This window comes from Eulemur rufifrons, chromosome 8 (assembly GCF_041146395.1).
Source record: "Eulemur rufifrons isolate Redbay chromosome 8, OSU_ERuf_1, whole genome shotgun sequence".
NCBI classification, from domain to species: Eukaryota; Metazoa; Chordata; class Mammalia; order Primates; family Lemuridae; genus Eulemur; species Eulemur rufifrons.
In genome coordinates, this window is record NC_090990.1 from 101,554,155 (window position 1) to 101,579,308 (window position 25,154).

Sequence of the window (25,154 nt, forward strand, 5' to 3'; positions counted from 1 at the left end):
CACTGGAGTCTAGGAGTTCAATACCAGCCTGGGCAACATAGCAACACCCTGTCTCAAAATACAAAACAAACAAACAAAAAACCCCAATATTTTTTTGTGTGTTAAAGAAATACTGTTTTGTTTTGTGAGGACTATTATGCCTTGTTCATTAGATACTGAGAACTTTCCATGAAGTAACATAACCATCTTACGATCTTTTTAGAGTATTGCTACTTGAAACCTTTAAAGCTACGTTATATGTAACTATAGGCTTCAATTTCATAATTTTTGAGCATTTGAACTTTCCTAACCTAGCTGACAATTAGATTTTCCTCTTAATCCTTAGAAGTGATTAAATGGGAGAACAAATATAAAGGGATTTATACATTGCCTAATACAGAACAGGCACTCAGTAGATGTTAATTCATTTTCTTCACCCTCTCCATACCCCTGTCCTCTGCCTCTCAGTATCCGCTACGTCTTTGCTGAAGACCTGGATTTTGGTTTAAGGGTAAGTCATTAACTTGAAAAGCATGGATATAGAGCTGTTATCATTAGTCCATTCTTATTTCTGATAGCAGTTAACAGCAAAGTTAAAGCTGGACATTTTTCCACTGCAGTTGTTTGAGACAATTAACTACTTTCTTCTTGAAACTTTAATTTGTTGACATGTCGTGCTTTCCCAGTTTTCCCCCTAACTCTCTGACCATTTCTTAGTTTCCTCTGACCAACCAATCCTTGAATGTAGGTTCTATCTTGGGCCCTTTTCCTTCTGACTATTTACTTTTTCTTGGCAGTTTCATTAATCCCTATATTACTTCAGTCGACTCCTTTACCTGCTCAGATACGTATCTCCAGCTCTAGCCTGAACTGTGGTTGTGTGTGTGCCATGTATTCAACTATCTATTGGGTATCTCTGCCTTAATTTCATGTTGGCATTTCTGACAGAATTTTCCATTAATATGTTTTCAGTTTAGGTACAGAAAACCCAGCATATACTAGCTTAAACAATAAAGGAGTTTATTGGCCTGTCTGATAGGTAACAGACTACCTTCAGATTAATTTGATCTGGTGGCACAGCTATGTAATAATAAGCTCCCATCTCAGTGCTCTGCTTTGCAGAGTGTGTGCTTTATTTGCAAGTTGCTTTGCCTCATGGTCATAAGATGACTGCTGGCAACAACACACCGGCACTAATATTTTCTTATTCACACTCAGAGGAAGAAATTAGAATTGATAGGACTTGGTAACTTAGATCTAGGAGTCAGAAAAGTCAAGGATGGTTCTCAGGCTTCAGCTTTAGGCTGTGGGGAAATTGTGTCTTTACTAAAATATGAGGATGGGCCGGGCGTGGTGGCTCACGCCTGTAATCCTAGCACTCTGGGAGGCCGAGGCGGGCAGATCATTTGAGCTCATGGGTTCGAAACCAGCCTGAGCAAGAGCGAGACCCCGTCTCTATTAAAAAATAGAAAGAAATTAGCTGGACAACTAAAAATATATAGAAAAAATTAGCCGGGCATGGTGGCGCATGCCTGTAGTCCCAGCTACTCGGGAGGCTGAGGCAGAAGGATTGCTTGAGCCCAGGAGTTTGAGGTTGCTGTGAGCTAGGCTGACACCACAGCACTCTAGCCAGGGTGACAGAGCGGGACTCTGCCTCAAAAATAAATAAATAAATAAATAAATAAATAAATAAATTATGAGGATGAAAAGTATATATAGGAAGGCAGAGAAAATGAGTTCACGTAAATATCGAAGTACATATTTTCATTATATATACATTCATCTCCTATTGCATTGCAGTTCCTGAAAACAGTTAACGTAGTCTTTTCCAAAAATCTTTATTCCTAGCACCTAACCCTGAACTGGACACATCGTATAAGCTGAGTATTTGTGGGGTTGGCTGGGCACAGTGGCTCACACTTGTAATCCTACCACCCTGGGAGGCCAAGGTGGGAGGATTGCTTGAGCTCAGGAGTTTGAGACTAGCTTGAGCAAAAGCAAGACCCCATCTCTGCTAAAAACAGAAAAATTAGCTGGGCGTGGTGGCACACACCTGTGGTCCTAGCTACTTGGGAGGCCGAGGCAGGAGGATCGCTAGAGCCCAGGAGTTTGAGGTGATAGTGAGCTTTGATGACGCACCTGCATTCTAGCCTGTGTGACATGGTGACAGTTTATCTAAAAAAGAAAAAAAAAAAGAGTTCCACGTCTGAGCAGGGAGTTGCACTTTATAATAGAATTTTGAAGTAAACCAGACCTGTGTTTGTAATTCCAGAATCACTGTCTAAAGCTTTTTAGTCTTCGGGTACTTGATCTGATACTTTTTCCCACCTGTGAAGTAGGTATACTACTACCTACTTAGTAACGGGGTGAAAAGATTTAAGTAAGAACACATTACAGTGTCTAGTAACATGTTTGGCTTTAAGTTGGTGCTTAAGAAATAGTAGCTGTTATTGAGGAGCACAGGAAAAACAAAAAAGATTAGTTAGGCATTTTTTTTTTAATGTTGGTTATGGATTTTTTATTTTTATTTTTTTTTAGACAGAGTCTCACTTTGTTGCCGGGCTACAGTGCCATGGCGTCAGCCTAGCTCACAGCAACCTCAAACTCCTGAGCTCAAGCAATCCTTCTGCCTCAGCTTCCTGAGTAGCTGGGACTACAGGCATGCGCCACCCTGCCCGGCTAATTTTTTCTATATATTTTTAGTTGTCCAGCTAATTTCTTTCTATTTTTAGTAGAGATGGGGTCTCGCTCTTGCTCAGGCTGGTCTCGAACTCCTGAGCGCAAATGATCCACCCGCCTCGGCCTCCTAGAGTGCTAGGATTACAGGCGTGAGCCACCGCGCCTGGCCTAGTTAGGCATTAAAAGGCAACATTTGGCATTCGTTTTACAGAATTCATTTGTTTTGTGGAGAATATTTGTATTTCACCTTTTCAGTGCATATTATTTTTATAGCTTTATGGGATATAATTTAAGTGTAGAATTAGTGATTTTCTTAGTGTATTTACAGAGTTGTGCAACTATCACCACAGTCCAGTTTTGGAACACTTCTATCACTCCCGAAAGATCACTTGTGCCCATTTGTAATCAGTCTCGATTATGGTGGATTTTTTTTTTTTTTTTTTTTCAGTTTTGTGGTAAGATATATGTAACGTAAAATTTACCATTTTAACCATTTTTAAATGTACAATTCAGTGGATTGAAGTATATTCACAGTGTTGTGCAACTATCACCACTATACATTTCCAGAACTTTTTCTTCATCCCAGACTGTTAGCATTTCATCCCAGTTTGTTACCATTAAATAATAACTACTCACTCTCCATACGCTGTCTCTTCCCCACACCCCCCCATAAGCAGCTGGTAACCTCTGTTCTACTTTCATCTCTATGTACCTCATGTAAGTGGAACCATACAACATACCCTTCAGTGTCTGGTTTACTTCACTTGGCATAATGTTTTTGAAGTTCATCCACGTTACATTGGATTTTGAGGCAGGCATGTCTGCGAGTGCATAAAGTTGGGATTTATAGATCAGTATAGACAAGGATAGGCATGGATAAATTGATTAGGGTTCTCAAACCATCTGTTAGGAAAGATCACTTACCTCAGACATTCAAATGTCCAGGTTCTTGTTTTTCCCAACCACTAATATGTCGGTTTTCTTCTTGCATCATTGTAGTATATTAAAGAGAACTGATTTGAACTGCTTTCAACTGTTTGCGTAACAGTTCAAGAAGCCAGGATAATCATGGCATCCCAAAATATAGGTCTATTTTCTTGAATTTTGTTGTTTTGTCATATATTTTCAGTGCTTATAAATATAATATATCTCAAAACGTAGAACACTGTAGTGTATTAATTTTCTTGTATATCTTGTTGTGTACTTTTCTGAAGTGTAGGCATACCTTGGAGATTCCATGAGTTCTGTTCCAGACCACCGCAATAAAGCAAATATTGCAGTAAAGCAAGTCACACAAATATTTTGGTTTCCCAGTGCGTATAAAAGTTATTTTTCCATTATACTATAATCTATCAAGTGAGCAATAGCATTATGTCTAAGGGAAAAAAAAAAAATATATATATATATATATATATATATATATGCATGCTGAGTGTGGTGGCTCACACCTGTAATCCCAGAACTTTGGGAGGCCAAGGCTAGAGCATTGCTTGAGGCCAGAAGTTTGCCACCAACCTGGACAACATAACGAGACTCCATCTCTACAGAAAGTAAAAAAAAAATTAGCTGGGTGTGGTGATGCACACCTATAGTCCCAGCTGCTCAGGGGGGTCGAGGTGGGAGGATCACTTGAGCCCAGGAGTTGGAGGTACAGTGAGCTATGATAGTGCCACTGCACTCCAGCCTAAGAGACAGAGCAATAACCCGTCTCTTAAAAAAAAAAAAAAAAAAAGTACATACCTTAATTTGAAAATACCTTATTGCTAAAAAATGCCAACAATCATCTGAGCCTTCTTCAGGGAGTCATAATCTTTTTGCTGGCGGAGGGTCTTGCCTCGATGTTGATGGCCACTGATCAGCATGGCAATTCCTAAAGGCTGGGGTGGCTGTGGCAATTTCTTAAAATAAGAAAAAAATGAAGTTTGCTGCATCAGTGGACTCTTTCACGAATGATTTTTATGTAGCATGCAATGCTGTTTGACAACATTTTACCCATGGTAGAACTTTTTTCAAACTCGATGTCACTCCTTTCAAACCCTGCTGCTGCTTTATCAACTAATATTATGGAATATTCTAAATCCTTTGTTGTCATTTTAACAGTGTTTGCAGCATCTTCACAAGGAGTAGATTCCGTCTCAGTAAACCTCCTCATCCATAAGAAACAACTCCTTATCCATTCAAATTTTATCATGAGATTGTAGCAATTCAGTCACATCTTTAGGCTCCACTTCTAATTCTAGTTCTCTTACTCTTTCTACCACATCTGCAGTTATTTCCTCCATTGAAGTCTTGAACCACTCAAAGTCATCCATGAGGGTTGGAATCAAGTTCTTCCAAACTCCTATTAATGTTAATATTTTGACTTCCTCTCCTAAATCATAGATGTTCTTAATGGCATCTGGAATGGTGAATCCTTTCCAGAAAGTTTTCAGTTGGCTTTGCACCCACCCATCAGAGGAATCAATATTTATGGCAGGGCCAGGCATGGCGTGGTGGCGTACACCTGTAATCCCAGCACTCTGCGAAGCTGAGGTGGGGGGATCACTTGAGGTCGTCAGTTCCAGGCCAACTTGAGCAAGAGTAAGACCCCGTCTCTACTAAAAATAGAAAAAATTAGCAGAGTGTGGTGGTACACACCTGTAATCCCAGGTACTCGGAAGGCTGAGGCAGGACGATCACTTGAGCTGAGGAGCATGAGGTCACAGTAAGCTAGCATGATATCACTGCACTCTAGCCCTGGGTACCCAGGCAAGATCCTGCCTAATAAGAAAGATAAAATATTAAAAAAATGAGAAAAGAAATATATTTCCTAAGGTTACACCTGCCTTAAATTTTTATGTATTTATTTTGTGGAGAAAGAATCTTGCTCTGTCACCCAGTTAGAGTGCAGTGATGTCATCATAGCTCATTGCGACCTCAAACTCCTGGGCTCAAGAGATCCTCCTGCCTCAGCCTTCTGAGTAGCTGGGACTACAGGTGCACGCCACCACACCTGGCTAATTTTTATATTTTTTTGTAGAAAAAGGGTATTGCTCAGGCTGGTCTCAAACTCTTGGCCTCAAGCGATCCTCCCGCCTCAGTCTCCCAAAGTGCTAAGATTATAGGTGTGAGCCACTGTGCCCAGCCTATTTTTTTTATTTTTTGAGATAGGATCTTGCTCTGTTGCCTAGGCTAAAGCACGCTGGCCTAATCATAGCTCACTGCGACCTCAAACTCCTGAGTTCAAGCAATCTTCCGGCCTCAGCCTCTTGAGTAGCTGGGACTCCAAGTATGTGCCACCATACCTTGCTAATTTTTTCACTTTTTGTAGCGATAGGGTCTTACTGTGTTGCCCAGGGAGGTCTCAAACTCCTAACCTCAAGCAGTCCTCCCACCTCCACCTCCAAAAGTGCCCAACCCAAAATGTATTTCTTAAATAATAAGACTTGAAAATTGAAATTACTTCTTGATCCATAGACTGTGGAGTAGACTACAGATTATAGTTGTGTTAGCAGGCATGAAAACAACATTAATCTTCTAGTACATCTCCATCAGAGTTCTTGAGTAACTTGGTGCATTGTCAGTCAGCAGTAATATTTTGAAAGGGATCTTTCTTTCTGGGCAGTAGTTCTCTACAGTGGGCCTAAAATATTCAGTAAATTGGTCAAGCATGGTGGCTCATGCCTGTAACACCTAGCACTTTGTGAGGCTGAGGTGGGAGGATCGCTTGAGGCTGGGAGTTCAAGACCAGCCTGAGCAAGAGAGAGAGACCCTATCTCTACAAAAAAAAAATTTTGTAAATTAACCGGGAGTGCACCTATAGTTCCAGCTACTCAGAAAGCTAAGTTAGGAACATCACTTGAGCGCAGGAGTTGGAGGTTGCAGTGAGCTGTGATTAGACTGCTGCACTATAGCTTGGATTACAAAATAAGACCCTGTCTCAAAAAATAAATAAAATAAAACATTAAATAAACCATGCTCTAGGCCGGGCGTGGTGGCTCACGCCTGTAATCCTAGCACTCTGGGAGGCCGAGGTGGGCGGATCATTTGCGCTCAGGAGTTCGAGACCAGCCTGAGCAAGAGCGAGACCCCATCTCTACTAAAAAAAATAGAAAGAAATTATATGGACAGCTAAAAATATATATAGAAAAAATTAGCCAGGCATGGTGGTGCATGCCTGTAGTCCCAGCTACTCGGGAGGCTGAGACAGGAGGATCTCTTGAGCTCAGGAGTTTGAGGTTGCTGTGAGCTAGGCTGACGCCACGGCACTCCCTCTAGCCTGGGCAACAAAGTGAGACTCTGTCTCAAAAAAAATAAATAAATAAATAAATAAACCATGCTCTAAACAGATGTTCTGTCATACAGATTTTGTTGTTCTGTGGATAGAGCACACACAGAGTAGATTTAGTATCATTTTATTTTTTAAAAGACAGAGTCTTACTGTGTTGCCCAGGCTAGTGTGCAGTGGCTGTTCACAGGCACAATCATAGTCATTGCAGCCTTAAACTCCTGGGCTCAAGCAATCCTTCTGTCTCAGCCTCCTCCCAAGTAGCTGGGACTACAGGTGTGTGCCACCTCATCTGGCTGATTTAGCATAATTCTTAAGGGCCATAGGATTTTCAGAATGGTAAAATGAGCATTGGCTTTAACTTAAAGTCACCAGCTACATTAGCCCCCAACAAGAGAGCCAGCTTTCCTTTGAAGCTTTGAAGCCAGGTATTAACTTCTCTTTAGCTATGAAAACCTTCCAATAGAAGACTGTTATCTACATTGAAAATCTGCTGTTTAGTGTAACCACCTTCATCAATTTTTCTAGCAAGATGTTCTGGATAACTTACTACAGCTTCTACTTCAGCACTTGTTGCTTCACTTTGCACTTTTATGTTGCGGAGATGGCTTCTTTCCTTAGACCTCATGAACCAACTTCTGCTAGACTTCCAACTTTTCTTCTGCAGCTTCCTCACCTCTCTCAGACTTCATAAAATTGAAGAGCATTAGGGCCTTGCTCTGTATTAGGCTTTCACTTAAGGGAATGTTGTGACTGGTTTGATCTTTTTTTCTTTTTCTTTTTGGTTCTGAAATGCTCCAAAATGGAATGGTTTGATCTTCTATCCAGACCACTAAAACTTTCTCCATTTCAGCAGTAAGGTGGTTTTACTTTCTTCATGTATTCACTGGAGTAGTACTTTTAATTTCTGTCAAGAACTTTTCCTTTGCATTTACATCTTGGCTAACTCTTTGGCACAAGAGGCCTAGCTTTTGGCCTGTCTCGGCTTTCAACATGCCTGCCTCTCTAAGCTTAATCATTTCTAGCTTTTGATTTAAAGTGAGAGACTTGCAACTGCTACTTTCACTTGAACATTTAAAAGCCCTTCTAGAGTTCTTTTGTTCATTTATGACAGAGTCTCGCTCTGTTGCTGGGGCTAGAGTACAGTGGCATCCTAGCTGACTGCAGCCTCAAACTCCTGGGCTCAAGCAATCCTCCTGCCTCAGCCTCTCGAGTAGCTGGGACTATAGGAGCTTGCCACCTCGCCCACCTAATTTTCCCATTTTTAGTAGAGACAGCGTCTCACTCTTGCTCAGGCTGGTCTTGAACTCCTGACCTCAAGTGATCCTTCCACCTTGTCTTCCCAAAGTGCTAGGATTACAGGCATGAGCCTCTGTGCCTGGCCTCTTTTCTTATGAACTATTTAAGGAACTTTATTCTGATCTCACTTGTGTTTTTCTTTCCCTAGGATGGATAGAATGACAGAAGATGCTCTTCGCCTGAATCTATTAAAGCGGAGCTTGGACCCAGCAGATGAGCGAGATGATGTCCTAGCAAAGCGACTCAAAATGGAGGGACATGAAGCTATGGAACGTCTGAAAATGTTGGCACTGCTCAAAAGAAAGGATTTGGCAAATCTTGAGGTGCCACATGAGTTACCCACCAAACAGGATGGCAGTGGTGTCAAGGGCTATGAAGAAAAACTCAATGGGAATCTCAGGCCTCACGGAGACAACAGGACTGCTGGAAGGCCAGGCAAAGAAAACATCATTGATGAGCCTGTGGATATGAGTGCTCGACGGAGGTATGGCTCAGTTCAGCTGCCTCCAGAGACTAGGGTCTTCTCATAAACTAAACCAATGAATTCCAATGAAAGGAGGGTGTTTCTCATCCTAAAGTTTCTTGAAAGAAGATATATCTGTATCATCTGGCTTGACCATAAATTCCTCTTATTTCCAAATGAAACCAGGTTCCTCAAAAATTGCTTAGCATACAGAGGATCATAGTTCTTACTCTCAAGATAAAACAGCCATTTCTGGAGAAAGGGGGCCCTAGAGAGCTGATAGCCCAATTAGAAGTGAGTTAATATATGCCTTCACATCTAATCTTATGGCCATCTTAGGAGGGGAAAAACAATCTTTTCTTCAGATAATTCCAGGAGTTTTAGTATCCGTTTATTGTAGAGTCCCAGCTTTTATTACATCAAAAAGTGTGGGCCTGGCTTTTCTTGTGTCAAAGAGGAAATTATCTTCATGTGGTAAGTCACTACATTCTTGCTATATCAATACCACTCCCCCCAACTCCCACATGTGGCATATACATTTGTTTGCACACGTATGTTTTTTTTTTTTCTGTCTCACACACACACCCTCAAACACATTTTCACAGGCCTTTTTTCTGGTGTCTGTCAAGGTTGAGTACTTGAAACTGTGGAGCACACACTAAGGAGAGATACCTGGAACTGATGGAAAGTGGAATCTACCTATGTAGTGAATCACAGTATAGATAATGCTAGTTTTAAGAACATTCAGTTTATTAATAGTTCAGAAACAGCTGATAGACATGAGAATTACTCTTCTTTGTTCAGTTGTTCTCCAAATGACCTTGCTGACTTTGTCCTAGGACTGATCCAAAACAGGATCTTTAAGAAGCTAGACTGATGGAGAAAGAAGAAGAAAGGAAGGAATGGTTATAAGCTTACATGTGTTTCTTTCTATACCTTTTAATGTTTACTTACTAGTTTTGTGCCAGCATTATTTTTTTAAACCACATTCTGCAAGGGAACATTATTCTTAGTAATTAAAAACCCTTAGGAAACTTTAGATAAATTCCCTACTGGTTCTGGAAGAGGAGAAAAATTCTTCAAAGTTGTAGGTAGTGTCAGCAGAATATTTTGCAAGTCGACTAACCTTAGATCCTTTGAAAGCAAAAAAAATGGATGAGTCAGATAGTGCACTTGAGCAACCCACTTGTCCATAATCACCCTTACCCTTCTGGAGCAAGTAACTGATTCTACATCAGTTACTAAGGAGGAAGTGGAAGGGAAATGTTAGGTATACTTCTTACATCCCAAATTGGAACTCTTGAGTGCATTTTTCATAGAAACATTGTTACACATTTTGGTAAGATCTCATTAATGCTGTTGGAATTGTACTATATTACAGATACATTATGTATTAAAAAGTGTGACTGCCTTGAAAGCCCAACCATTTTTTTTTAATTTTATTTTGGGGTAGTGAACTTTTTTTTTTTTTTTTTTTTTTAAGAGATGGAGTCTCACTATGCTGCCCAGGCTGGAGTGCAGTGGCTATTCATAGGCACACTACCACCTCAAACTTCTGCGCTCAAACGCTTCTCCCACATGAGCCTCCCAAGTATCTGGGACTAGAAGTGCACCATCACTCCTGGTGTGGGAGGATGAACTTTTGAAACATAATTCTCTGGAAGCTGGGGACTCCAGATATACTGACAGCTGTTTCCACTCAGCCCCAAGCTGTTCTATAAGAATGAACAAAATTGATAAGATACCCAGCAAGGAGAACCGTAGTTTCTTTAATAAGGATGAAAAGAATTTGAAAGCAGAAGGAAAGAGGAGTTCTTAACATGATAGCCACCTCATAATTGCCTAAATATCTTATTTTGCCATTAGTTGGGCAAGTTATGATATATGTGAAAGCAGTACTACTGTTTTCGAATGCTAGAGAGACACAGCACTTCTTTTTGTTCAGTTGCTTTTATTTCTGGGGTAAGAATTAGGAACTGTATAGCTTCTAGGAATATGCCAGACTGAGTCAAAAGTGATACCAGCAGCAAGTAAGACTGTTAATAATCTCTCTATAATAGGTAGAGTTTCAGAGTTTCATACTTAAGAACCCCAAATATTATAAATCCATATATATGTTTGGGAAAGTTGGGCCTTGCCTTTGCTTTATCTGTGTGGTATTTTATATGGGTCTGATTATATCTGGGAATAAAATATCATTTAGAGTTAATCTCAAATGTAACTTCCTGATAAATATCACAGAATTCCCAAATCTCCATCCAGGAATGTCTCTGCTTATCTTGGTACTGGGCAGTCCCTAAACAGTATGTAGCACCAATTTGAGCAAGGAAGAATTCCTTACCTTTGAAATAATACCCTATAATACATGTATCAAGCCAGTACCATAATAAAAGGAGCCTAGGCTAGAGTGCAGTGGCACGATCACCGCTTACTGTAATCTTGAACTCCCGTGAACCACTACACCCAACTAATTTTTTTTTTAATTTTTTAATTTTTTTGTAAAGACCAGGTCTTGCTATGTTGCCCAGGCTGGTCTCGAACTCCTGGCCTCAAGCAATCTTCCCACCTTGGTCTCCCAAAGTGCTAGGATTATAGGTATCTGCCATCACACCCAGCCCTAAAAAGAGCTCTTAACTGGTGGTGCACACATTGGGGAATCAAGTAGAGAAAGAAATCTTCCAGATCCCAAAATTACTCACCCAGCTTAAACTTAGGTGTGGGGAGATAAAGAAATACAGAAATGATAAGTAAATCACATCAAAAAAGTGACCCCAAACACTTTAATTAGGCCTGACCATTACTCCAGGAACTTGAGGTTGGAGAATAAAAGGCCCTTTTCTCCCTCTAGTGGCTTCTTTTTCTGTAACTCCACATTGTCAGCTTATTATGCCTGTGACCAGCAATCCAGACAAACTTAATAGTTCACAAGATAGTCTTTCTCATCATTCTATTTCCCTATTCTATCTCACCAGCTAAATGTGGTTGATTTTGGTAACTCAGTTTTATCCTATTGAGAAATTGAATGCCTGTCCCAAACATCAGGGGTGCCTTGTTCCAAAGGCATCTATTTCCCAACAGCAGCTGAGCCAAGAAGCCCTGAGAATTGGTGGAGAGGCTCTCACAAGTAAAGATCTGTGGGTGTTAAGGGTTTTAAGTTACTCTTCTAAAAATAAGACCAACGAACTTGTTGCCCTAGACGTATGTACTCCCAACTACACTGACAATCTCAAAGAAAGTAGGATCTAGGAAGGTATCTTTGAAATCAGAGGAGAGCTAGAAGATATTGTCACTGGTTTGGGAGCGTAAGGCAATTACAGTATCCAGGATTCTTGTTATTTAGGTCTTTAAGCAATGTGTGCCATTTTCATCACCTTACAGAAACAAGCATGATGTTTTTAAGGCTAGCTCCAGAAAGGCCAAAATAAGAGTTGTCTAATAAGTAGGGGGCTTTGGATTTCAAAGTAATTTCTACACAGTTTCTTTCTGAGGGAAGGTGCTAGATAAAACTCTGGCAAGTAGATGCAAGCCCCGTTTAATTGTGGACGTTTAATCCTTCTCCATAAGGCCGTAGACATTATACTTGGCATTATACTGGCAGTGATTCCTCAAATCACTGACAGTAGTACCTTCTTTTCCTCACTCTTCAGTACCTGCTCTTGACAGGATAGGCTATCATTGGAGTTGTCATGTAACCTCTTTTCTTACAAATCTTCAGATAGCCAGAACCATGTTGTTAATATAATGAGCTGCCTCCTTAACAGTGTATCATCTGTACCTAGGGTGGTCAAGTAGGCTGTACTGCCTTTGCCCTTCTTCCTTTGTAGAGCTAGCCATTTCCTTCTTGAGCCTCCATGTAACTAACGACAGCCCATTGGAGAATGAGATACAGGGAAAACCTTTTTTTTAATTTCATTTATTTTCCTTTAAAAAATTTTTTTTATTATTTTTTGAGACAGACTCTTACTCTGTTGCCCCGGCTACAGTACACTGGCATCATCATAGCTCACTGAAACCTCAAACTCCTAATCCTCCCTACCTACCTAATCCTCCCAAGTAGCTGGGACTACAATTGCACAACATCACGCCTGGCTGATTTTTTCTATTTTTAGTAGAAATGGGGTCTTACTCTTGATCAGGCTGGTCTTGAACTCCTGACTTCAAGCAGCCCTCCTGCCTCGGCCTCTCAGAGTGCTAGGATCACAGGCATGAGCCACCATACCCAGCATCATTTCTTTTTCTTTAGAGACAGGATTTTGCTGACGCACAGGCTGGAGTGCAGTGGCATGACCATAGCTCACTGCATCCTCCAACTCCTAGGTTTGGGTGATCTTCCCACCTTAGTCTCCTGAGTGGCTGGGATTACCGGCACACTCCACCATGCCTGGATAATTTTTATTTTTTGTAAAGACAGGGTCTGGCTATGTTGCCCAGGCAGGTCTTGAACTCTTGGCCTCAAGTAATCCTCCCATCTCAGCCTTCCTAAATGCTGGGATTACAGGCATGAGTCACTGCACCCAGCCGGTCTTCTTTATCCTGGGATTCCAAGTCTTCCCCTGTGTGAATTGGAACAGACCCTTTGATTTCTTTATTCAGTGTAGAAGAGAAGTTTTTAAACTTATGGACCTTCACTGTTGGAAATACCTTAATTTTTCTTTTTCTTGTTTAGTGAGCCAGACCGAGGAAGGCTAACCCCTTCCCCAGACATCATTGTCTTGTCTGACAATGAGGCTTCCAGTCCCCGTTCCAGCTCCAGAATGGAAGAAAGACTCAAAGCAGCCAACCTAGAGATGTTTAAGGTAAAAAGAAAGAAAAATCTCCTTTTTCATTCCATGTTCCTGCTATTTTCTCTAAATCTCTAAGAGTCCCGGTTCTGGTGTTTGACTGTTTATTTTTTTGGAGCTAAATAACTATCCATTACTGAAAACTTTTCATAGTGATTCTCAACTTTAAGGGCATGTCCTTTTAGAAGTAACAAATCAAGTACAGAAGATAGTTTGAAAAACCATATATATGCAGTTATACTCTATATAATTTATCTTTGGAAAATGAAAACAAAAGTTCATAATTCAAGTCACATAAAGTAAACTCTTGGCTGGAAGGATATCTTCTATAGTCTGTCCTAAGTCTCAGATCTGGTATGGAGAGATTCCTAAATTTGTATGTATGTCTAAAGGAAATGTAGCTTTAAGAGTTTTAGAAACATTATTTTAAAAGAAAGCAATGTTTCTTTTTTGTCATTCTTCTATCTTTTCAGGAATCTACCTGATTAGCATTTATATGTGGTCTCCTGTAAGCATTTTTTGAGTACCTACTAAATGCCAGGCACTATGCTAAACCTGAGATACAAAGATAATCCCATTGCCACCTCTGCCTCTTGTGGGAGATAAAGGTTTCAGACCTAAAAAGTAAAGATCATCTCTTGTAGGAAGGGATTCTGGGTACCTGCTGCCATAGCTGACAATCTCCATGTTTCTTTAGGGGAAAGGCATTGAGGAACGGCAACAGCTCATAAAGCAGCTGAGGGATGAGCTACGATTGGAAGAAGCCCGACTGGTGCTATTAAAGAAACTGAGACAGAGTCAGCTACAGAAAGAAAACGTGGTCCAGAAGGTAAAGTACTCTAGAACTAAGGATCTAGGGGGAAGAAAAGAAAAACTGGTTTGAGAGAGTGCTACCCCAGGTAGATTCAGTTGGGTGGCTCATTCTTCTCTGTTTCCATAGTTTTTTAGTCTCTAGGAGTTGTGATTTTTTTTTTTTTTTTAATCTTAGGCCTTAATCAAGAAAACCTTGATTCCATTTTTCCTCCTGGTCAACAGGAGCTTCACACTGACAAGGAATTTTAAAAGTCTAGAAATATACCAGATTTCCACTTCTGATTATGGCGTTTTCCACAGTGGCATTTTCTCTTCCCTGTCCCAGACTCCAGTTGTACAGAATGCAGCATCTATTGTTCAGCCATCTCCTGCCCATGTGGGACAGCAGGGCCTATCCAAGCTTCCCTCCCGGCCTGGGGCCCAAGGGGTTGAACCTCAAAATTTGAGAACATTACAGGTATGTGACCCACAGTGGTATCTTAATGTTGGAGGGCCCCGTCTATGCTGTCTGTTTGGGGACATTTGTGAAGATTCTAGAACCTGGCCATGATAGAGGTGTTGTTACTACAGATCGTCCTATTGGTCCTCTATGGCATGATATGGTCTGCAGTAGAAAGATGAGTAACCTTCTTCTTTCCACTGTAGTTTTTCTTTTCTAGAGAAGGTTTCCAGCTTCTCTAGAGAAGGATTAGATAGTTTTTTAACTATCTAACCAATATAGGATTAGATCATTTATAACAGGAAAGCCAGGGACTTCTAACCACTAATCAGGGTTTCCAGTGATAGATTTAGCCCATACTTTACCATACCAAGTCTTGCTGTGTTCCTGTGTTTCTACTTAGCTGTGTATTATAGGCAGTGTTTTCTTCTTTTGCATTTTGTGGGTCATTATACCACCTGTGAATAATTCTTTTCCTCTTCTTTATTTTCAGGGTCACAGTGTCATCCGTTCAGCAACCAATACCACCCTCCCACACATGTTGATGTCTCAACGTGTTATTGCACCAAACCCAGCCCAACTACAGGGTCAGCGGGGCCCGCCTAAACCTGGCCTTGTACGCACCACAACGCCCAACATGAATCCTGCCATTAATTACCAACCGGTAAGAGAGAGCCCTAATGTGGAAACAGAAATCCTTTATTTACTTCTTGTTGAAAGGGCCATACGTGTTAAGTTTTGGTACATAGAGAAACTCTAAGACAACAAGAGTGATTTGGGTGGGTCTTTAATTGAGAGCAGTTCCAAAAGTGGAAACTTTGAGCAATTATATGAAAATAGTAGTAGAAGAGAGAGGTTATACAGTAGAGCGGCAATAGGCTAAAATCTGCCTAGAAGAAAGAGATAAGAGTGATCTAGGAAATAAAAAGCACGAGGATATGTTACAGAATGCAAAATCTATATTTTGATCTTAGCAGTTTTAGCTCATAGCCATCATCATTCTCCTTTCCTGTGTGTCAGAGGTTTTTTGTTTTGTTTTGTTTCTTGGGTTTTTTTTTTTTTCAGTGAATAAGTCAGACCCCTCTTAGTTTGTGGAAGCTAAGAAGTCCAGACTAGGATCAAACAGTGTCTTCTGCCAAGGCAGCAAGAATCGGTCCTTTCTCCCACATGCCATCACTGACCCTGACTCTTAATCTATTTCAGCAGTCAAGTTCTTCTGTTCCCTGTCAGCGCACAACATCCTCTGCCATCTATATGAACCTTGCCTCTCATATCCAGCCAGGGACCGTGAACAGAGTGTCCTCACCACTTCCTAGCCCCAGCGCCATGACCGATGCTGCCAACTCACAGGCTGCAGCAAAATTGGCTCTTCGCAAACAGCTGGAAAAGACACTCCTGGAGATCCCACCCCCAAAACCTCCTGCTCCCTTGCTTCACTTCCTGCCTAGTGCAGCGAATAGTGAATTCATCTACATGGTAGGCCTGGAAGAAGTCGTACAGAGTGTCATAGACAGCCAAGGTAAGGCTGTTTCTTCTAGTCAGTCTCTTTATCTAAGCAAGAGGTTGCCAAGCCTGATTGACAGGGGCAGAGTATCACAGGGTACTGTGCAATATTAAATAACCTGTCCTAACTATTGCCATACCACTTCCCCTCCCTTATTTACAGGCTAATTGGGAGCAACATATCAGAACTTTTTTTGTATGTGTGTATCTTAGGCTTAACGTTTTTATTATGTGTTGTGTGTATCTTGTGTGGTTTTTACAGTACGGTAACTCCTCATTTAATGTCATTGATAGGTTCTTAGAAACTGTGGCTTTAAGCAAAATGACTACAGCAGATCCTTGAATAATGTTGTTTTGTTTCACTTTGAGATTTAAAAAATTGGTTTTATTATGTTGTTTCACTTAAATCACAGCCTCTAAGACCTTACTAACAACATTGAGGTTTTAATGTACGTTGTTTAGTTCTCTTAAATGGTGCCTAGCATGATGCATGCATAATTTGTTGAATAGAACTTTTTTTTATTTATTAATTTATTTTTTGGAGACAAGCACACACTCTCTTGCCCTGGGTAAAGTGCAGTGACATCATCACAACTCACAGCAACCTCAAACTCCTGGGCTCAAGCAATCCTCTTGCCTCAGCCTCCCGAGTAGCGGGGACTACAGGCACGTGCCACCACAAGCGGCTAATTTTTTCTATTTTTGGTAAAGAATGGGGTCTTGTTGCTCAGGCTGGTCTCAGTCCTGAGCTCAAGCAGTCCTCTTGCCTCAGCCTCCCAGAGTGCTAGGATTACAGGCATGAGCCACCGCACCTGGCCCAAACTTCTATTTTTAATGTTAGTGTTTGTGCAGCATTGTGCTGAATTATATTCAGTCCCTGCCCTTTGAATGCTATGGTTGAGAAACTAGATATACTGATATAGATAACTAAGTATGACCACATAAAAGCTATAAACCAATACTGAACCACATTATAGAATATTAACCTTATACAGTCCAGACTAACAAGTTATTAAGCTTGAATTTCTAAGCATGTGGACTTATGGGAACACCTGACAGTAGAGAAAAGTGCCTAGAGGACTCAGTATTTGCTACAAGCAGATCACAAAGTGAATAATTCAGATACTGATAACTAAAAATTATAAATGTATATAACAGGAATACAGTTTGAGGTAAGGAGAATACCAAGAAGCATAAGTATTGGTTGAGTTAGATGAAGTCCTTTGACTTTGAATTGACACGGTATTTTCTTCTCATGTGATCCAGTAGGAAATCAGAAAACACGAGTTCTTGTCCCAGCTTTATCATTAGGAACTGTTTCTTAGACTTTGTTTCCTTGTTTGTAAGTGAGGATGGTACTATCTGAATTACCTAAACTGATATTGTTATAATCAGGTGAAATAAAACTATCTTATAAATTGTATTCTTTTTGTAGAGACTCTTTCTTAATTTAGCAGAATAAACTCCTGGAAAAGATCTATTTGATTAAGAGAAACAGAGGAAACAGGAAACGTAAAATGATTATTATTTTTTCTAGGCAAAAGCTGTGCCTCACTTCTGCGGGTCGAACCCTTTGTATGTGCCCAGTGCCGCACAGATTTCACCCCTCACTGGAAGCAAGAAAAGAATGGTAAGATTCTGTGTGAGCAGTGTATGACCTCCAACCAGAAGAAGGCTCTAAAAGCTGAACACACCAACCGGCTGAAAAATGCTTTTGTTAAAGCCCTACAGCAGGAACAGGTAAGAATTCTGACTTCTGACCAGCCACCTGTACCAGGTTTGGTTTTCCAAAAGGGTCATTCCTTCTAGTTTGGAGGAATTGTCTGTGTGATACCCACAGAGCTCTGGACCTAAAGGCCTAGGTTCCCTTTCTTCTTATCATCCCATCTTTCCCATTTTCATTGGACTGTTTCTATCAAATGGGTAAGAACATAGTAACATATAATGGCTAAGGTTAAGGGAAAAGGACAGAAGGCTTGAAACTCTTGGCTTTTCCATGGCATTCTATTTTTGACTTCATTTTCTCTTCAAACAGATGGATTTTGGTGGGTGGAATTTATATTTGCACTAGAAAATCTCTTTGAAAGAAGTAATTATTTGCAGTCTATACTTGACGAGGAATGACAAATGGAAGCATAGATTACATTATAAAGTAAGCCCAGTGGTGTTAGGATGTGTGAACATCTCCTATAGTAGTTATAGAATGAGAATATCTTGGAGAGAGAAAAATGTGTTGGGAAGCTCAGATCCTTTTCCTCTATCCCATGTCCCACTCTACCATCCACCAGACCCCTTTGTTTGGGTAGCATCATAGACCTTTTGGGAAATGAGTTAGGCAGGAGTCAAAAATAAAACCCCAGTAATTCATCAGACTTAATTACATTAGGTGGCTCATTTCCTCCAGCCGACTTCTGAGAGCCAGCTTTCCTGGAGAGAGAGGAATCCCTTAATCATTGAAGCAAGTTGGCTGCTTGTACCCAGAGATCTCAGTGTAGCCACCGCAGCAAAATCTTTTGCCTTTTCCATATCCTTCCAACTAGCAGACAGCATTAGAGATAAGACCTCTAGGTTTTCTGGTTAGGAAATTGGGTGCTGTCCTGTCCAACCTGATCTGACGACTCCCAACAGGAAATTGAACAGCGATTGCAGCAGCAGGCAGCCCTCTCCCCTACTACGGCTCCAGCTGTATCCAGTGTCAGTAAACAAGAGACCATCATGAGACATCATACACTTCGGCAGGTGAGGAAGTTTTTCGCTGACCCTGATTTTTCTCAAGAGTTTATCAGCCATTTATCCCAATTTGTCCTTTCTTCTGTGGGAAATCATACTGCTCTTCTGTACTCCCATATCTTTGCCTCCCACTTAACCTTCCATTATAGCAGAGTTGTGTGAACTGTCTCTTCATCTTTGCAGGCTCCACAGCCCCAGAGCAGCCTCCAGCGTGGCATACCCACATCTGCCCGCTCCATGCTTTCAAACTTTGCACAGGCACCCCAATTGTCTGTGCCGGGTGGCCTCCTTGGTATGCCAGGTAAGAAGAATTGAGCTGAAAACTTTCTTCACGGGTCGACTGTTAGTACGTAATTCTTTAGCAGTCCTTTTAGGTGAATTGTCCCTTCCTTTGCTTTCTCTTCTTTCTAAGGTGTACTCCGTCACTCTTCTGTTATTCAGTAAATGTTTGTTAAATTTATATTATGTGCCAGCCACAGTGCACTGGGATTTTGATAGTGAAAACAACATGGTTCTTACCATTATAAAAATATATAAATTTAACATTTAAGGCCGGGCGCGGTGGCTCACGCCTGTAATCCTAGCACTCTGGGAGGCCGAGGCGGGTGGATTGCTCAAGGTCAGGAGTTCGAGACCAGCCTGAGCGAGACCCCGTCTCTACTAAAAATAGAAAGACATTATATGGACAACTAAAAATCTATATAGAAAAAATTAGCCGGGCATAGTGGCGCATGCCTGTAGTCCCAGCTACTCGGGAGGCTGAGGCAGTAGGATCGCTCAAGCCGAGGAATCTGAGGTTGCTGTGAGCTAAGCTGACGCCACGGCACTCACTCTAGCCTGGGCAACAAAGTGAGACTCTGTCTCAACAAAAAAAAAAAAAAAAAACATTTAATGTGTCTTCCATGGGCCTGTGATTATTGATCTCTTTGGGCCAGCACAGCAGGGTCAGCTGTCATGTTTGAATGATACTCAGGAATCCTTCTCCACAATCAGCAGCCCCAAAATCAAAGCATATTCAATGATTCCATCTCTTTATCTTACTCATTTTCCTCTCACCACTGTTTTGGGTTTGTTTTTTTTTTTGGCGGGTGGAGACAGAGGCATCATAGGTCACAGCAACCTGAAACTCCTGGGCTCAAGCAATCCTCCTGCTTCAGCCTCCCAACTAGCTGGGACTACAGGCACGTGCCACCATGCCTGGCTGATTTTTTTCTATTTGTCGTAGAGACACGGTCTTGCTCTTGCCCAGGCTGGTCTCAAACACTCGAGCTCAAGTAATCCTCCCACCGCAGCCTCCCAGAGTGCTAGGATTACAGGCGTAAGCCACCGAGCCTGGCCGCACAACCTTAGATTTCTAAACTCAAGCCATCCTCCTGCCTGAGTAGCTGAAAGTACAGGCGCCCACCACCACACCCAGCTAATTTTTTTTTTAATTTTTATTTTTTGTAGAGACGAGGTCTTGCTCTTGTTCAGGCTGGTCTCAAGCGGTTTTCCCACCTTGGCCTCCCAGTATGCCAGGATTATAGGCATGAGCCACTGCACCCGGCCTCACCACTGTTTTACTTGTCTCTCCTATACCACCAGGACCATGTTAGTTACTCCTGGTGGAATTGAAATTTCAAGAAGACCTCTTTTCCTAAAGCTTGAGAGTAGGAGTGGGTAGTTGCTATTGAAATAAAGCTAGCTAAATCTAGACAGGTGCAGGCTAATTCTAGTTTCCTCCCCATCTCCAACTATGCAGCCCCTAGGGTAGTGTGGAAGGGAATGCCATTTCTTCTGTTAATACCTGCCCTCTACTTTTGTCTCCTGGGTCTAGGTGTCAACATTGCATACTTGAATACTGGCATCGGAGGACACAAAGCCCCCAGTTTGGCAGATCGACAGCGTGAATACCTTTTAGACATGATCCCTCCCCGGTCTATATCGCAGTCCATCAGTGGACAGAAATAACGCCTGTTCCACTTGTACTGCCCCAACCTTGAATCCTTTACCCCTTTCTTCTCCCATTCCCCCAACTTCCGTCGCATGCAGTGCCTGTACTGGTGCCTACCATACACGGAAAGAAAAACAGAAGACAAAAAAATAGAAATCAAGAAAACACACGCCCTGCCCTGCCAACTCCCCTTTATTTCACGCTGCTGCGATCTGTTCTTCTGCCGCTCTGTCTTCTCTCTTCGATTTTAACAGTTAGGTGGATCTTTACCTCTGATAGAGGTTGGAATGAGGTCCTGGGGAGAATCTAAGCCCTCCAACATGTGTTTCTAAAGTTTGTTTTATTCTGTGACTATTATCATTTTTAATGGTGTTATGTGTCCTCCCTTTGTTCAGTGGACGGTTAAACCTTCCCCCTGCCCCAGTCTTTTTTTTTCTTTTCTTTCTTCCTTCCTTCCTCCCCCGCCCCTGCCATAAACACAGATGATATATTCAGTTCAGTGATAGGAGCATTGCAGATTGCAGTAAGATCCCCATCTGCCAAGTAGAACATGACTGGGAGTGTTAGGGGCAGAAGTTTTGAATGCACTTAATGGGGGGGGGGGGCTGGGAAGGGGGATGGGTAGCATCAAACAGGAGGAGTAGCACCCCACCTGTGAGTGTTTTGGGGCTGGACGGTTTGGGAGGCAGTGTTTAGTATTGAAGTTGGGCTCTAAGAATGAGGGGAAAGAGCCTGGAGGGAGAAGCTTTAAAACTCAACCACCCTGGAATTTACCCATGGAGGAAGGCAAAGAAAGGTACGATGATGAGCGTAATGGTGAGCCAGGGAGGACTGAGACCAGGTCCTGCCCTCTGGATGCTGAGGGGAATAAGATTGGTCTCCTGACCCCAGTGGGGACACGGAAGTCTATTCCAGGCCAAGTAGCCCAAAATTATTTCATCTTCTTTTCTTTGTAAAATTCTTCCCCACCCTTGCCCCCCCTTTTAAAAATTCTAATCTATCCTCTCTAATCATAGCCCCATCTATAATATAGAGGAATGGCTGTTCCCACACTGTTTGCTAGGTACCCTAAAAGTTGGAATGGGCATGAAGTCAAGTGACAAAAGGACGAAATAGAAGAAGGAAGAAGGAATTTAACATTTGAGATTCTCACATTTGTTTATCCCTTCATCCTCTGAGTGCCAGGCGTTAAGGTTAAGGGCACTTAATCAGGTTGGAGTCCTGCCCCAATGCTGCTGCACTAACTGCAGAACCAGCTGCTCAAAGCCAGACAACTATGTCAGAACCAACTTAGGACCTCTGCTATACAAGTAGTTGTCATTTTTTTCCTCCCAGAATTCTATTAATTTTGCCTTTTGGGGGGTTTTTTTGTTGTTGTTTTTTAAGCGCTACTAATGTAGAGAATGAATTGAATTGTGCAATGTTGCTGTTTTGGGGATTGGGGAGATTAACATCCCATTTGCCCACACTGTGGGGGAAGAGAAAGGGGACCAGGCTGTTTTTGAGGTAAGGGAAACCCCTTAAAGGTATGGGTTTCTGCTCTCCTCATAGTATATACCCACCTGCCTCTCCAGCTCTAGAAGCTGCCAGAGTGTGCAGGCGGGATATTCTCAACAGAGAGGTATGAGGAGGATTTTAATATTTTGCCCTTGAAAGCCACCTGAGGAAGTTCCCCCACTTTTATTTTTTAAAATTAAATAATTTTTTTAAAGAAGGCACTTTTAAAATTAACACACACACAAACTGCACATCTTCCCCATAAAATTTGGGGGTGAGTTGGGAGAAGGAGCTAAAATCAGGCTCAGTTCCCCCACTCTGACCTCTATTCCCTACACCCCAGTGCCACTGTGGGTGATTATACTGGCCCTACGGGCCTTCCTGGTTTTTTTTTCTTTCCTCCCTTCCCCCAAATTCATTGAGCACTTAATGAAGGAGCAGAGATGCAGCCAGTGTCTGGGCTCCCCCAGTGGTGAAATGATCTGGAAGCTAGATGCTAGTAACAGGTAGTGATCGGGTCTTTTCGAGTATTTTTCTGGGGAATGTGGTACCCCTGACTGTAAGTGGTGGGAGAGGGAGGGTGGGTTAATGGAACTGGGTCTGGGATTATTTTAAAATTATATATATATATATAAAGATATATTCTTACATCTTTTCTTTGCCCACTGTGCTTTGAAAGCACTGGATAAATCGTTTGGTTTTGCTTTTCTCTCTTCCATGAATTGGAAGTTTTTTTTTTGTTTTTTTTTTTTAATGTTTTCCCTACAAGTCATCTGGCCTTATGGCATGTCTGTCTAGCCTCTCCTCCCCACCCCCTCATGATGAAGTGCCATTTCTGTTACGTCTCTCTCTCCCCCAGCTCAGAGGTGCCCAGAGGTACAAGGTGCCCAAGTTTGTCAGTTGAGATTAAAAGTAAGGAACAGAGAATGTGCAATACCGTCTGGCTGGGAGCTGTCCCTGCCCTGCCCTGAGCTGAGTCCCTTCCCTGGGAGCCAGGCCACCTTTGAATGGGGTTTGGAAGTAAGCTATGAGGAGATGGGGAATGATGGGGAAGGAAAGCGCATGGTCCAGGCCGTAGGGGAGAGGGTAGAATTTTCCGTTTTTATCCCCTCAGGGTCAGTTACATAAAAGCTGCTTGTTGGCTAGTATAGCTCTGTGACCCTTTTTCAATCGCTGAGGTTTGATTTCTTACCCTCTCTTCGCCCCATTTTCATACCCTTCCTAGGGATTAGTGATGGAGGTGAGGTCTCCCTAATCATGGTAAAGTATTAGCCTTCCACCTCCTCCCTTCCCTCCCTCTCCCCCGACCCTCTGTCTTCCTCTATTCTCTACTTTTTCATCACTGATTGCCTGTGTCCCTCCAGGTCTATTGTTACTTTCCATCCCCAGGCCTTGGGCTCTGTAGACACTAAACCTCATGCCCTAAGGATTGGAGGAAAGACCCTCTGTTTGGAGAGTTACCCTTTATCACTGGGGCTCTGAAGTTCAAAGTATCAATAGAGTGAGGATCCCACCAGTTCTGCTTGGCTTCCGCCATCCCCAGAGACATTAAAAGTAATAGTTTATGGACAGTGTCTTCTGAGAAGCCTGAAAACGGGGGTGGATTAGTGGTAAGGCTTGGGTAAAACTGGGGGACAGAGGTTCTTATTTGTCAATTTTATTTTGTCATTTGACCACAGCATCTGGACTCCCTCCATCCCTGGAATAAGTATTTTCCCCACATTTTTGGATATATGTATGGTAGACATTTTTTTTTTTTTTAAGACACAGAGATAAATGTTTTCCTGCTTTGGTTACCTTTCCTTTCCCCTTTAAAAGGAATTAGCTATAGAACTGCTTTGTAAAGATGCTTCTTGATATTTTACTTTTGTTCCTTTTCCCCAACCATTCCCTTTTCTCCCCACTCCTTCAGAAGGTATAACCCTTCTCTCCACACCCCCTACCCCCACCCCAGTCCTAGGCTCCCTTCCCTTCCATCAAGACCTTCATTAGCTTATGATATTTGCTGCCGAGATGTTATAACAAGGACTCATTCGTGTATATAAGCTATTTCTTGATCCATTTAAAAGGAATTGTACATTGTGTAGAAAAAAAAAAACCGAAAAAGAGAAAAAAAAGCCCTAGCCATGGATATTGTGAAACTGTGTTATGTCATTTTGTAATGTGCCCGTTTGTGTATGATCCGTGCAAAAGGGTTTCTGGGGAAGGGGTGGGGGTAGGGAGGCAGGGATGTGGAGGGTGGGTAGGGGAGTGGGCCGGGCCCAGCACACTGAGACTGGCAGCTGCTCCAACCCCATCCCTCCTTAGAGATGCCACCTCCCCCACCACCCACCCCTAATTTGTGCCTTGCCTCCCCACCCTGGAGTAGTCCCTCCGGGTCACCAGCACTGCCTTGGCAGAGCCCACTCCCTACCCTAACTGCCCACCCTCCCTATCCCCCAGCATTAGGTTGATACTGTGGGGAAGTGCTGGGGGGTGGGAGGTAGCCGAGGAATGGGGCAGTTCCTGGGGGCATCGAAACCAAGTATTATTATGAATTGTAATTGTATTTGCACTGTTTTTTTCCCTCTGATTGCATTAGCATATATACAATATACCTATATAACAAAATTCAGTGTCAAGCTTTCTTATGCAAGGGATTTCCCCTACCCTACCATCTCCCCCCCCCCCCCCAAAAAAAGAAAAAACCTAGCCTCATGGGCCTTTGAGGGTGGATTGTAGGGGATAATAGAAAGGATTTTAATAAGTCATCCTAAGGGGTTTTCACCTAG

General features: G+C 42.1%; 1 protein-coding gene across 2 annotated transcripts in view; it reads left to right on the forward strand.

Annotated features, from left to right (window-relative positions):
* The window catches only part of GATAD2B (GATA zinc finger domain containing 2B), an 87,945-nt gene extending 65,006 nt beyond the window's left edge, over positions 1-22,939 (forward strand). For both annotated transcript variants that reach the window (XM_069478703.1, XM_069478704.1), the window contains exons 2-11: positions 8,373-8,708; positions 13,354-13,483; positions 14,166-14,297; positions 14,607-14,738; positions 15,214-15,384; positions 15,924-16,239; positions 17,761-17,963; positions 18,852-18,962; positions 19,137-19,254; positions 20,770-22,939. In XM_069478703.1, the coding sequence (XP_069334804.1) occupies positions 8,374-8,708; positions 13,354-13,483; positions 14,166-14,297; positions 14,607-14,738; positions 15,214-15,384; positions 15,924-16,239; positions 17,761-17,963; positions 18,852-18,962; positions 19,137-19,254; positions 20,770-20,903 (1,782 nt within the window). In that variant the 5' untranslated portion in view covers position 8,373 and the 3' untranslated portion in view covers positions 20,904-22,939. The remainder of the gene's footprint in view (positions 1-8,372; positions 8,709-13,353; positions 13,484-14,165; positions 14,298-14,606; positions 14,739-15,213; positions 15,385-15,923; positions 16,240-17,760; positions 17,964-18,851; positions 18,963-19,136; positions 19,255-20,769) is intronic.
* Positions 22,940-25,154: the final 2,215 nt, after the last annotated feature.